This window comes from Ursus americanus, chromosome 28 (genome assembly GCF_024610735.1).
Source record: "Ursus americanus isolate L20-20 chromosome 28, mUrsAme1.1.p, whole genome shotgun sequence".
In the NCBI taxonomy this organism is placed as follows: Eukaryota; Metazoa; Chordata; class Mammalia; order Carnivora; family Ursidae; genus Ursus; species Ursus americanus.
Window position 1 is genome coordinate 9,192,624 of NC_142154.1, and position 13,470 is coordinate 9,206,093.

Here is a 13,470-nt window from a genome sequence, read left to right on the forward strand (position 1 = left end):
TTCGTTAGAAGGTAACAACTCTGGATGAAGAGCCCACTCTACCCACAGCTCCCTCCTCAGGTGTTCTCCAGAGGTGTCCCCACTACTGGGGACAATCTCTCCGTACGCTCCACCACGCCACTCTCAGACCTCCGTGGCCACAGTGAGAATCCTTAACTACACTAAACTCCCCCTTGACTAAAAGGGACAATGACAAATTGCACTGGGGTAGGCTCACCGGATCATCAATTTTCTTCATGTTTTCAGTAAGGGTCCATCTAAGCCAGACACCTCCTGAGTCTTCCCTAATAAGGACAGCCTATCAACACTCACACCCATCTTTAAACCCTACTCACTAAGCTCTTGCAATGAAGATGCCCCACGTCACAATGGTCACATTTCCTCGTATTTTAAAGATAATGAAGGCATGTATTTTTTTTCAAAAGAAAAGGAATTCTATGGTACTGAGTTAGAAATGTGTCTTAATTTTAGGTTTGCATCCACTTTCCCCATAACATTAAAAAAACAAAACAACTCCATTTGATCATCTAACTTTATCTCGCCCTCATATTTACTCTCAAGTGGGAGGGACAGAAAATCTAGGGTTGGAAATACCATGTAAATATAACCAGCTAAAAAAATAACCAATTCAAAATATCAGGTACTCTGTAAAGGGAACTGAATCAGTAGGTCAGGATTTTTGACTGACAAATCAAAAATTAGTTTAAAAATACACTGCTACTGTTTGGGGCCTTAAAATTCTAAGTGACGTGTTTTTATTTTCAGAAGGGGGAATAACAGTAACATCCCCTCCAGCTCCCTCGGGAATCTTGCAAATGGGAAGAGGTACAGACACCAAAAACCCCCTGAATACCTTGAAAACACTTAATACCTTTGCTTTGATAAGTGGGGGTTTCTGGCAAAGGAACAGATACAAGGAAGGTGGTGGGAGAACAAATAGAACAACTACCCCTAGGAACCTACTAAAAGTAAATCTTTAAAATCATAGCATTTAAAAATAATTTAAATAGTAAAACACTTAAAATCAGGTTAAATTAATAGTACAAAGCTCACAAGGGCAGAAGGAAAAAGGAAAAATCAGCATCTAAGACACATCTCTAGTCTGATAAGCAAAATCAGACTGATGGACAATTTGCTCGTGCGAGGGAAGCAAGCCTTGATATAATTTACAAACACACACGAGACTAAGATGAAGTCCAGTCTCTGAAATGATTAACTTCATTTTGAGTCTCCAAAGTGTTAATAAAATTTTTTAAAAAATCAACTTATTAAAAACACAACATGGTAAATCAGCAACCGAGTATGTACTACCAAATTATCATTCCAAAATATTCTCCTTCTACAGATTTAAACATCCCTTTCCTCTCAGGAAATGATAATGATGTGAGAGAGCAGGGTGACATTTAGGATGAAGAGAATGGACAGCGACAGGGAGACAGGAGGAGGACATAACAGGGGTCCTAAGGCTTCAGGGAGGAAGCTGCAGCTGGTCCTTCAGTGGCAGCAGACCTGCCCTTCCTCCTAGCAGAGAACTCCTATCATGAGAGTGTTTTTCAGAGCATCCTCAATTTCCTCAATTCCTCAATCAGTGGGGTAACATTTAATGGTTCTCTGCCTTATTCTGAGATTTAAAAAACTCTACATTCTTCAAAAAAAACAAAAAACAAAAACCCTCCAAATATCCTGCTCTCTACCTTTTAACAACACTTGTGGGAATGTTTGAACTTTACTAGCTAAGGCTTCCTATAGAATTTTAAATTATACTTCACGTTCTTCCTGCAGAAAAATGACTATGGGTGAAACGGTGTCTCGTGCTGTTGTGACACTTTACCTATGCGCTCGCTGGGATGGCGTCCAGCAGCCCGTCATCTTCCACTGTCAACACGTGCGTGCTTTTAATAAGTTCACAGTGAAGGGCTTTAGCGGACAGCCAACTAGACCTCTAAAGGGTTCAGACACTCTTACTGAAAAGGGCATTTAACAACCTGTCCCCCTGGGAGAACAACTCAATTGAGTCACGGTCACCTGAGATTCACGAGGGTATTTGTATTTGAACTCAATTTTGTGCCTGAAATCTGGAATTCAAGGACGTACCCACTAGAAAAAGATGAAGCGGGGAGGACCACTACCTGTCAGCTTCCCAAGGAAGAGCTTCAGCTCAGAATTGAAAATACCTCTTTACAAATGTCTCCCAATATGAGAAGCTATGTGTAATTCCACCATCGTTTTTGGATTTCTAAATTGCTTCCCCCAAACAATGGAAGGAAAGGTCACTAGTGACGACTTCTGAACAAAGTAAAACTCAGCATCTGAAAAGCGAATCGGCATTTTTTGACTAGAAATGACTTTTCAGCTTATAAATTACTAATTGTTAGCTTCAAAATGTTACTTGACAAAAAATAATTAAGGAATTGGAAGACTGGGAAATGAGCGGATGCTTCTTGTTTTCAGAAATGACTACATCAACAATGGAGTGGAGATGGTCAGGGAATGTGTCGAAAATGTGTTTGGGCCTGTGTGCCAGCACACAATTTTTTTTTGGTTCTTTCCCCTTCTTGGAAGGGTTGGGAGGGGGAAGAAAAATCACTCTCCAGGGTCCATTAGACATGCACAGTCGACATGTCTTTGAATTCTCCTAGGGATAGTTGGGGAGACCCTATTATCAGAGTGATCTGAATATCAGTAAGTATGAGATGGAAAAAACACTAAAAAAAATTTCCTTTGAAGATAAAAATAGAATAGGAAAAAATTTCAGACTCACAAAACCATTTCATACGCAAATGGACATCAGCAACTAATAAATACCTATACTTTATTTGCCTGAAGCAGACGTGACATTATTTTAAAAGACAGTTTAATCATGGATCAAGCAAAATGAGATGCTTGTTAGTAGAAGCTCGGAGGCAACACAGTTAGTCCATCAAGTTAGTGAACTCTGTACCTTCTCCTATGAATGGGAGGTCTCCTGACAACATCCCCAAGAACTCGCAATGAACTGAAAATGAATGGTGGAAGAGGTCAGTGTCGAGGTGAAACAAAATGGACACAAACGCATGAGGCATACAGACATCACGAGGGGGAGAGACACAAGCCACTCAGAGAACAGTACAGGAGGGCAGGGAATGAGAGAATGTGGAGTAAGAAACAATCAAACCACAAAGGCCTGACAGCCTGACAATTTCTGGGGAGGGTGACTCTGCTCCCTCCTTGCTCCGAAGAGTTAACCAGCTGACAAGGAATGAGGTTTATTAAATTATACAATTAAAAGGATTTTTAAAAGGCCATTCAAAGCTTTAAAAGGGTTTTAAGACTTTAAAATTCAGGTGATACTATGTGCAGATAATACTATAAGCATCAAAGTAATTCAAGTCCTTCCATCATCTCCAGAGGCACTGGGGACTATCAATGCTGGGCTCAAACAGGAGATGCTATGACATTATACAGGTTGCAAATATGAATAATTAAGTGACTGGGTTCTAGTCTTAGTTCAGTCTCTCGAGCACCATGTAATCTGGGGCAAGTCATTCCGTCTGAGCTTTAATTTCCTCATCGGAGCTACACGATCCACAGTCACAGCCAGCTGTGAAATCAAAGTCACAGCAAAAGGATCCACAGCAGGTTTTAAGAAAAACGGACTGCATTTAAAACAAACCCTCGTGTCTTGATGCCGTGAGCATCTCTGACAGTACGTTGAGAGGCTCCTTTTGCTTCAGGAAGAGAATTCCAGCTACAGGGATAATTCCCCATGTCCTTATTTATTTTTTAGCTGGTGGTAATGCTTTTTAAAAAAAGTACAGCATGAATAAAGCTGGGAAGGAAAGCTTTTAGAAACTGCTTTTTATATAATCCATGCTTTCAAATGTTCATAAAAACTACCCAGCAGATAAAGCAACTGCTTGTTTTTAAGGGTAGCATCCTGAACTCTACCACAGAATAATATGGAATCACAGAAAAAGCCCTTAACTAGGAGACCAGAAACCTAGTTACTACTGAGCTGGTTAGGGTAAGTGATATCAACGATCTGCACCTGTCTCCTCTGCAAACACACAGGGCCACCTGACTCAGGGAGAGGACTGGACAAGCACAGGGGACAGTTTGTTATGAAACGAGTCTGAGAAGCACAGCACACGGGCAAAGTGTAAGGTATCGCTGTGAGCTCCACGAAGGTGGGCACTCTGGCTCATTCACCTGTGTCTCTAGAACCTACAAATGCCCGGCATGTGGCGGGTGCTCCACATATGTGGGCCAAATAAAAGAATAAACGAGCGAGTGCCATCAGATTCCACGTACCTACAGCTATGAAATCTGAGCCGCGTTGTAAGGAGGTCAGGGAATTGAAAGAAAAAAAGGCATAACTGCTCCAGGTGAGTCTGTCACATCACCTGTGTTCACACAACCGTCAGCCTGCTCCCTCGGCTGCTTTTCCTCGTCTAGAAAGTAGCTGTGGACTAAGCACAACTTTGTACATACAGCAGGCATCATGGCACTGGGTTGTTTGAGCTAAAACCGTCAACTTAAATTCCTGGAAGCAGCCTATGGTCAGAGGCCAACTCCAAACTACCTTCTGACAGCCTGCTTCCGAAAGGAAGGTCTGACATGGGGCCACACGCACGCACGGCCCCAAAGACTGGAGGGTACGGGGAGAGATACCAACCATTCAATGATACTGAATGATTCCTGTGCTCTCTTACAGATTAAATAATCATTCAGACTCCGCCCAAACTTTCTGCATTAGAAACGGACTGCAATTTCTGGGAAGCACTTTGAAAACAGTTGGTGTTGAGACTAAGATTTCATGTTTAGTTTTTAATTCAAAATTAAGAGAGCACTATTCCCTCCACAAGTTTGTAATCTATGAATTTTATTAACAGATCTGGCCTGAATGACTGTTAGCGTTTCTTAAATACCCACCACATAACAGACCTATTTCACTTGCAATATTCATTATTACAAATACTCGGAAAGACAGGTATTTTACATATGAGAAAATTAAAGCCCAGAGGGAGTCAAGCAACTTGCCCAAGCTTATCTACATAGTGAGTTATAGAGCTGGGGTTTGAACACAGGTTTCCAGATTCCAAGCCCATCTGCTTTCTTCTGTCCCATGGTGTCTCCTAAATTCTTGTACCACGATAACACCAAATCACAGAATCGAAAGCAAGCAGACACCAAGAAACGAAACCAACAGCCCCGCCGGGCCCACCTCACCTGCGTTGGTTCATTTCTGCATCGCTGGCCGCATTCTTCCCGGGACCCCAGCTGTGCCTCCGGAAAGGGGACAGGGAGCGCATGGAGCTCCTCAGCACAGAACAGTTCGTGGGCACCTCGGTGATGCTGTCCATCTCCTCCTCCTCCATCTCACCTGAGCCGGCAGCTTCACCCTCGCTCTCTCGACCCTCAGCTCCCACGCCATGGCTGTAGAAGCCGTCAAGACACTGCTGATCTCGGGACCTGTTCAAATTTGAAATCTGGGGGAGGGATACATCACTGCCATGAGAAGAATGTCGATCCAAGGAAGCGGTGTCATCAGTGGAAGAACTGGATCCGGTGGTATCGCAGACCAGCTGCTCTTCCTCAGGCTGTCATGGAGAGAAAACATGCATGGTTGGAAACGGCAAGGCCTCACTGTTCCCGACCGAGGAGTGGCTTCATAGTGGCTGCAGAGTGGGGAGGATGGGCAAGATTACAACGGGCATCAAACAGGTGTTTCCTTTTTTAAAGCACGGTCACAGCTGGATTTAAACAGTCCCCGATGAAGGTATGGTCTAGGTCTGTGCTCCCTCTACCCTCTTACTAGAGATACACAGACCATTCCTTTCTTACAGGGGAAAAACATCTAACTCGGTTCAGGTCAGTTCCACAGGCCAATACCACCAACTGAAAGAGAACCCTTATGTATCCAAGGTTTCTGTATGAAAACTCTAAATTCATATACTATTAGGTTTAATTTTCCCCCCAAGCTTTAACTAAAAAACAAGGCTGTCTGCTGGGCTGCGATAATGTTGCTCTGAAGTTAATATTCCCAAAGTAAGCCTGTAATTGTTTTAAGAGGCCTTTTGAAACATGCAGAATAGCTTATGACCCTACCTAAAATCTGCCACAAACGCCCACATTCTGGCCATGAATGCCTACATGGAAGAAATCTATTCCTTTTTCTCATTTCACTGGGGACTGGCAGTGTCATCAAGCCAAATCACACTTAAAATAATCAGTCCTGGCAATGGAGTCTTGAGTACGTGATGATGTTCTTTCCCTGGCCAACCTCGGGAGCCTAAGAGAAATAGAACAGTTTTGATCCCAAGTAGCCTGACATTCTCTGTTGGCTACACACACCAGAGCACATAATTTGACAGGTGAGGGAAAGAAAAGCATCCTGACACTCGAAAGATGACTTTATCCAGAAGATGAGCAGAAGTGTCTAGAAGATGCATGATCACACTCTCAGAATTGGGCACTGAACTGTCAGGTTTGTATTTATTGTGGTCTTCTAGGAGAAGAAGCAGGGACTAGGGAAAGGCATTCTGTGGTTTATTTTTCCTTCTTCACAGTATTTTCTCAATTAGCCAGTCTACTCAAAGTTTTAATTAAGAGTGAAGAAACTTATAGTTCTTTGAGAAAGATTTTAAAAATTATGAGAACTAATGAGCCTTTTAGCTTTGGAATAGGAAGTAAGACCTATTCTAGACGGAGTGTATTTTCAAATGTTTACATTAACACTTCAAAAGCATTCTCTACAACTTTTGGGCTAAATCTCTGCCAGCTCATAGGAGTTTTTTTTCACTCTGTGGCATCCGGTTGCCTCGGTTAATTGCTCTTGAAATGATGCGTGAGGGATGAGACTGAGAGGGAGATGTGGGGGGTCACCAGGACCCAGACTAGCTCTTGGGCCCTCCCAGTACACAGGCAGTGAGCAGCGGAAGCAAGCCATGAATTCAGGCTGACTTCAACTTAAACTGCCCTGTTCCATTCCTCTCATCATCTTTAAAAAAACCCTGCGGGGGGACCTGGGTGGCTCAGTTGGTTAAGCATTTGCCTTGGCCCAGGTCATGATCCCAGGGTCCTGGGATGGAGCTGAGCCCTGTGTCATCGAGCCCTGTCATTGGGCCCCAATCTGGCTTCTGGCTCAGCGGGGAGCCTGCTTCTCCCTCTTCCTCTGCCCCACCCCCCTGCTCGTGCTCTAGCTCCCTCTTTCTTAAATGAATAAATTAAAAAACTTAAAAAAAAAAAAAAAAGCCTCTGCAAGGACAAGATGTTGAGGTCCTGTGCTCCCTTCATTGGGCCACACTGTAAAATAAAACGGTGCTTTAACCAAGTAGATTCTACAACAGGGTAGGTATTATTTTAAAATAAAATCACCCACTTGTGAGGATTAACCCGCGCATCCTAATGCGTTCTATCGTGGGCAGCTCTCCAGAGAGAGGAACATTGTAAATGGTCACAAATACAATCAGGATGTCCTGGCTTTCTCACTGTGTCCTCTTCAAAACCGTGTCCTTCTCAGAATGTGGCCTTATTTGGAAACTGGATCTTTGCAGATGTAATTAGTTAAGATGAGATTATACAACAGTAGGGTGGCCCCTAAATCCAACAGGAGTTGTGTCCTTAGGAGAAGAGACGAGACACGGGAAGATACACAGGCAGGCGCAGCTTGGGGTGATGGGTCTACAGCCCTGGGACAGCCAAGGAGTGCCGGCAAGCAGCAGAGGCTGGGACAGGAGCAGGGAAGAGACGCTCCCCTCAGAGCCTCCTGAGGGAAAGCAGCCCCTCTGATACACTGACTGGAGGACCTCCTGCCTCCAAAACTAAAGAATAAATTCTTGTTGCTTCATGCCACCAAATCTGTGGTAATTGGTGACAGTGGCCCTGGGAAACTGTATCCTCACCCTCAAGCTGCTGAACTTCTAATTCTCAGAACAGTACTAAGGGACAAACAGAAGGGGCATGATAAAGCAAAATGTGTGATGGGCCTATTGTCAAACACACAAGCAAGGCTTCAAAGGAAACGAAAATGAGTTCAAGTTTCCATTGAGCCATTTATCATATATTCTCACAAGCTGGCGCTTCCCAATTGGGAAATGACATGTGGATGACAGAACAGGTCCTTCTTTTTGGTTTGGCACCTAATGGCCTTGCAAGGACACTACCGTGAAAGACTACCTACTATCTCTCTGGTACTTTACTAACCCGAGACTTAACCAACAAGCATCCACCCTTTTGTAAGACATTAAAACAAGACGGGAAAATTACTGGTGGCCCGTTTGTACACATTTTAAAGAAGGGAAAATCTGTCTAGCATATATCCGCGACACAGTGTTGATCCTGGGGTGTGCTCGGGCACGTCTCAGCGTGTACTTTTAACTCTGATACACAAAACGAAACAAAACCCCTAAAAACTAAATAACCAGGGAGTTTTCACAGTAACTGCATGAGTTGTTTAGCCTCGTACTCCTGATAAGAATGAAATTCACACTGTATAATGTTCTTACGCTCGAGTATTGTTATTGTACCGTTCCACTATTATGAGCTTGTGGTTATTACTTGAAAAAGGGAAAAATAGGACAAACAATAATTGAGATCAGTCTTCATTTCTAAATATTGAGACGAATGGTTTTTTGTTAATGCTGGACTGAATCTAAAGAAGGCTCTAAATTAATTTTCCCCAAGGCTTATGTGTTCTCAAAACATTTTCCCAGCTTCGTCATGTCTTTATGCTACCCTGGCAGAACAGAAAGCAGTCAGGGGTGTAACCAAATATTGAACCAGAATATGGTCCTAGTCTTTCTATAGCTAGGTATCTGTCTATGGACAAGCCACTTTCTCAATTTGTCTATCTAAAATGATGATCTTTAGATATAGAGAGGCTAGACCTTAATACAAATACTATTTTAATCATGAACAGAGCAAACAAGTGGGTTTTTAAAGCATTTTCCAGTATTCTTTTCCAGTCCCTGAACTTATTAGTGCTTAAGTTCTTAGGGATATCTGCCAAATAAGATATACAAGAACCGTTACACTTCCACCATTCTCCCCCCTCCTCACAGAAAGTACCAGTTTGGGGATGCTGTTTTTCCATTTCTATATCAGAAGGGGGAAAAGTTATGGCTTTTGTCACATAGTAGAATGTTCCATGCCTAATATATGAAGCCATTCTTAACAGTTTTTGAGTTATGTGTTGGTCTTTCTTTGGAGAGGTCTTTTCTCTTAGAATGTCTAATTAAATGATTTCCAAAGACTTAGGATATTGGTCCTGATTGGGGAAAAGGTGCCATGGGATCAACTTAACTAGCACATTTTTAAAAACCTGTTTTGACTCCATGTAAATCAAATGCACTAGTTAAACTGATCCCTTGGCACCATTCCACCAGACAATCAGGAGTAATAGCCCATGTTCCTGAAAGTCATTTAATATATTTAAGAAATATATACGCGTGTATGTTTAAGAAAAAAATATATATATATAGTTTTTCTTCCCTTAGTCTTAAAAGCAGATGGCCAGAACACAATTCTCTGCTAAAGACAAGTTTTTTGTTTTTCTTTTCCCTTAAGATGCAGTACTGGGAGTGGGTTAGGGCAGAGAAGGAAAAGAGACGCAGAAAGGCAGACACAGGAGAGGAGGGGTGGTCGGAAGTTGTGCTTGTCGGCGAGAAAGCGAGTGTACCGGGAGAAAGACGACTGAGTCTAGACCTGACAGTGACGTACAAGCCCTTCTCTCCTTCAGCTGTCCTGACTGGTTTTCCTCCTGCATACGAGAGGATGGAAACACACACACAAACTCTCATTTCTACCAACAGCTTCTCTTTCCTTACAGTTTATGCCGCCTTGAAAATCTGCAAATGGTGATCAGGCTCACAAAAATCTCTAGGAGTCAAAGAGAAAGCTTAAGAAGAATGGGCCCAGTGAGCAATACAGAGGCTTGTGCATGGCCACTCTCCACAAGCACCAGCCCCTCCCAGCCCCTTCCGAGCAGCTCGGGCTCCAGGGGCAGTGACCCAAGGATACTGTTTTGCTTAATTTAAGGTCAGATAAACTAGGAAAACTGAAATGACAAAACAATGATGTAAGTAAAAGTTAAGGAGAGGCTGAATTAAGTGATGCTGCTGTCTATCTGAAGCTCAGGAAGCCATGACTGTTGCTTAGATACACACGCAGTGCTGCCCCATAAATGTGAGTAATGAGTATTTACTGCACACTCGCCACATGGGAGGCTCTGCACTAAGTGATTTAGACGAATCTGTTCTTTTAATATTTGATTTAGTAGATATTCTTATTCTCCTTTTATACACGAGACAACTGAGGTCCAGTGAGGCTACATAATGAGATTCTAATTTACCTGCCCTGGGGGAAGGGCCAGATTCTTTTTCTTCCTCTTAAAGTTCTCCAGGTGATTCTAAGTACAGCTAGGACTCAGTCCTATTATTATGTACGACAGACCTGTGATAAAAATGTTTTAACAAATTAAGATGGACTCCATCTTACATGTAAAAGCCAAAATTCTAAATGTCCTAAAAGAAAACATCTTGCCTGGGGGAAGACAAATCAGGAACAGGACAGGACACAGGTAGCAACTGCCAAAAAAACGGATGAATTATACTTCACCAAAATTATAAACATTCGGTCCATCAAAACACATTTATGAAAGCAAAGAGGGAAGCCACGAACTGTAAGAAAGTATTTGCAAAACATAAATCTAGCGAAGGACTGGTATCCAGGATACCATATACAATTCCTCCTTCTCAACAACAGAAAGCCAAACAATCCCGTTTTTTTTTTTTTTTTTTTTAATGGGCAAGAAACGTGAACAGACACTCCACAAAGGAAGATATGCAAGTGGCCAATAAACACATGAAGATGTGTTTACCATTCTCGCTGGTCGTCAAGGGAATGTAAATCAAAGCAATAATGAGCTACTACTGCATGCACACCAGAAATGCTGAAGTGACAACGAAACAAAACAATTATACGTGTCGGTAAGAACACGGAGCAACCAAAACTCTCATAGGTTGCTGGTGAGAATGTAAAAGGATACAACCACTTTGGGAAAAGGTCTGGCAATTTTTTAAAGACGAAACCTATACCTAGCATATGACCTATCAGTTTCACTCATCCGCCCAATAGAAATAATGACATTTATATTCCATTTGTATGAGGCTCTGAAATAAAGAGAACTAACCTGTGATGGGAAAAAAATTAGAACAGTTGTTGCCCCCTGGGGGTTGAAGAGGAGACAGACCAAGAAGGGGCATAAGGAAACTTCCCAAAGTGAAGGCAGTAGGCTGACCCATACGGGGGTGGGGGGGTTTGGGTTATGAAGATGAATGAATTTGTTAGAAGTTGCTGAGGTGAAGCTATTATGGAAAAATAGTATGCAGGTTCCTCAGAAAATTAAAACTAGAACTGTTCTAAATAATCTAGCAATATCCCACTTGTAGATATACATCGAAGGGAAATAAAGCCACTGTCTTGAAGAGGTATCTGCATTACTCACAGTAGCCAAGACATGAAAACGTCTTAAGTGTTCACGGACAGCTGAACAGGTAAAGACAATATTTCTCAGAGTTAAAAAAAAAAAAAAAAAGAAGGAAATCCTGCCATTTGCAACAACATGGATGGACCCTGAGGGCATCATGCTAAGTGAAATAAGCCAGACAAAGACAACTTTTACATGCTCTCACTTCTATATGGAAACCAGAAATGGCAACTCATAGTAACAGAGAGTAGAACAGGGCTTCCCCAGAGGGTGGGAGAAACAGGGAGATGTTGGTCAAAGGAACGAGCTTTCAGTTAGGAGATGAAAGAAATCTGAAGACCTACTGCACAGCATGATGACCACGGTTACTAATAACGTACTGTATACTTGAAATCTGCTAGGAAAGTAAAACACAAGTGTTCTTACCACCCACACAAAAAGGTATCCTGTGAGGTGACAGACACTTTGGCCTGACTGTAGTAAGCATTTCACAATGTATGTCTATCAAAAAATCCTCTTGTACACTTTAAATACGTACAATTTTTGTCAAGTATAACTCAGTAAAGCTGAGGGAAAAGTCACTGAGTGGTAGAGCCTTCATACTGTGCATTTCACTGTGTGTAGATTTGATAACAAACAAAAAAACAACTCCATTAACACGTACTGAATTCTAAGTATTCAGGGGTAAAAGTGGATTGTTATCTGTAACTTGTTTAAAAATGCATCAAAGAAATTAGATGGACTGGTGAGTAGAAAAAGGAAGGACACATGCACAGGTGTGTGACAAAGCAAGCGTAGGAAGTTAATGGTAGAATCCAGGTGGTGGGTATTCACGGCACAGCTCTTCCAACCTCCCTGATTGTTTCAGCATTTTCTCAATAAAACGTTGGGGGAAAATACCCGACTGGCTCTCTTAACCAAGAGTTGCACTAGACAGATAATATGTAAGTACAGAGAGAGGGGTAAACATTATGTAACATATAAATATATAAATGTAAAAATGACTGCACACTATCTTATTACTACACCTGAAGGAATGTTTAATATTGCCAAAATACTAGTCCTTTAATTTTTAATAACCTATTCATCAAATATTTATAAATTGTTGTCTATGATACACAAGGCACTCTGCCATGTGCCTTGAAAAATAACAGTTCACATTTTAAACACCTAATATGTGCCAACTGTTTAATCCATTAACGTGCAATAATTTATCTAAGAATCTTAAGCATGTGATAGCGACCTGTTTCACAGTTCTGAAATTAAAATTAGTTTTCAGTACTTGTGCATAAATAATAATAGTTTTTCTAATATGGATTCTGTAAGTATGATTACTTTTATCCCTGAAAAGCTAAAAACTTTTTGGCTTGGTGATCAAGTCCTTGAGAGCGAACTACAGCACACGAAAGAAAGGATGCTCCCTTAAGGCTTAGCATCTTAGGGGAGTTACTCTGATTTTCTTAATTGTGGATACATTTTACAACCTGGAGAGAAAACAAGGTGTAAGCGCTTTATTTTATCTAATTCTCTTTGGGAAAAGAGACAGTGACTATCAGTATTTTCGTGGACTTCAATTAACCTTCTGGATAACAGGGTGGCCGAGAATATATATTTTATGATCACTCTTTCTTTGCTAGTGCCAAGAAATAGCCCATTTCTTCCTACTTTAAAAACATAATCTAGGGGCGCCTGGTGGCTCAGTTAGTTAAGCGTTTGCCTTTGCCTCAGGTCATGATCTCGGAGTCCTCGGATCGAGCCCTACATCAGGCTCCTTGCTCAGTGGGGAGTCTGCTTCTCCCTCTCCCTCTGCCTCTCTGCCCCACTAGTGCTCTCTTTCTCTCTCTCAAACAAATAAATAAAATCTTAAAAAAAAAAAAATCTAAACTTTATGTGGAGAAGACCTTAGAACTAGCAAATATTTAGAAGAGTAATCAGGAAGCTCCTCTCATCCGAGCCATATTTACCAGAAGGCAGGCTGAATGCGAACAGAAGGTTAAGGTGAA

At 41.8% G+C, this 13,470-nt stretch overlaps 1 protein-coding gene across 11 annotated transcripts in view; it reads right to left on the minus strand.

The window, feature by feature from the left end:
- AKAP13 (A-kinase anchoring protein 13) overlaps positions 1–13,470 on the minus strand; it is a 323,926-nt gene that overhangs the window by 75,080 nt on the left and 235,376 nt on the right. For 9 of the 11 annotated variants that reach the window (XM_045813172.2, XM_045813169.2, XM_045813171.2 and 6 more), the window contains 2 exons: positions 5,209–5,579; positions 2,942–2,995 (listed from right to left, as the gene is read on the minus strand). In XM_045813172.2, coding sequence (XP_045669128.2) covers positions 2,942–2,995; positions 5,209–5,579 — 425 coding nt within the window. The remainder of the gene's footprint in view (positions 1–2,941; positions 2,996–5,208; positions 5,580–13,470) is intronic. The other 2 variants (XM_045813170.2, XM_045813175.2) reach the window with 1 other exon arrangement.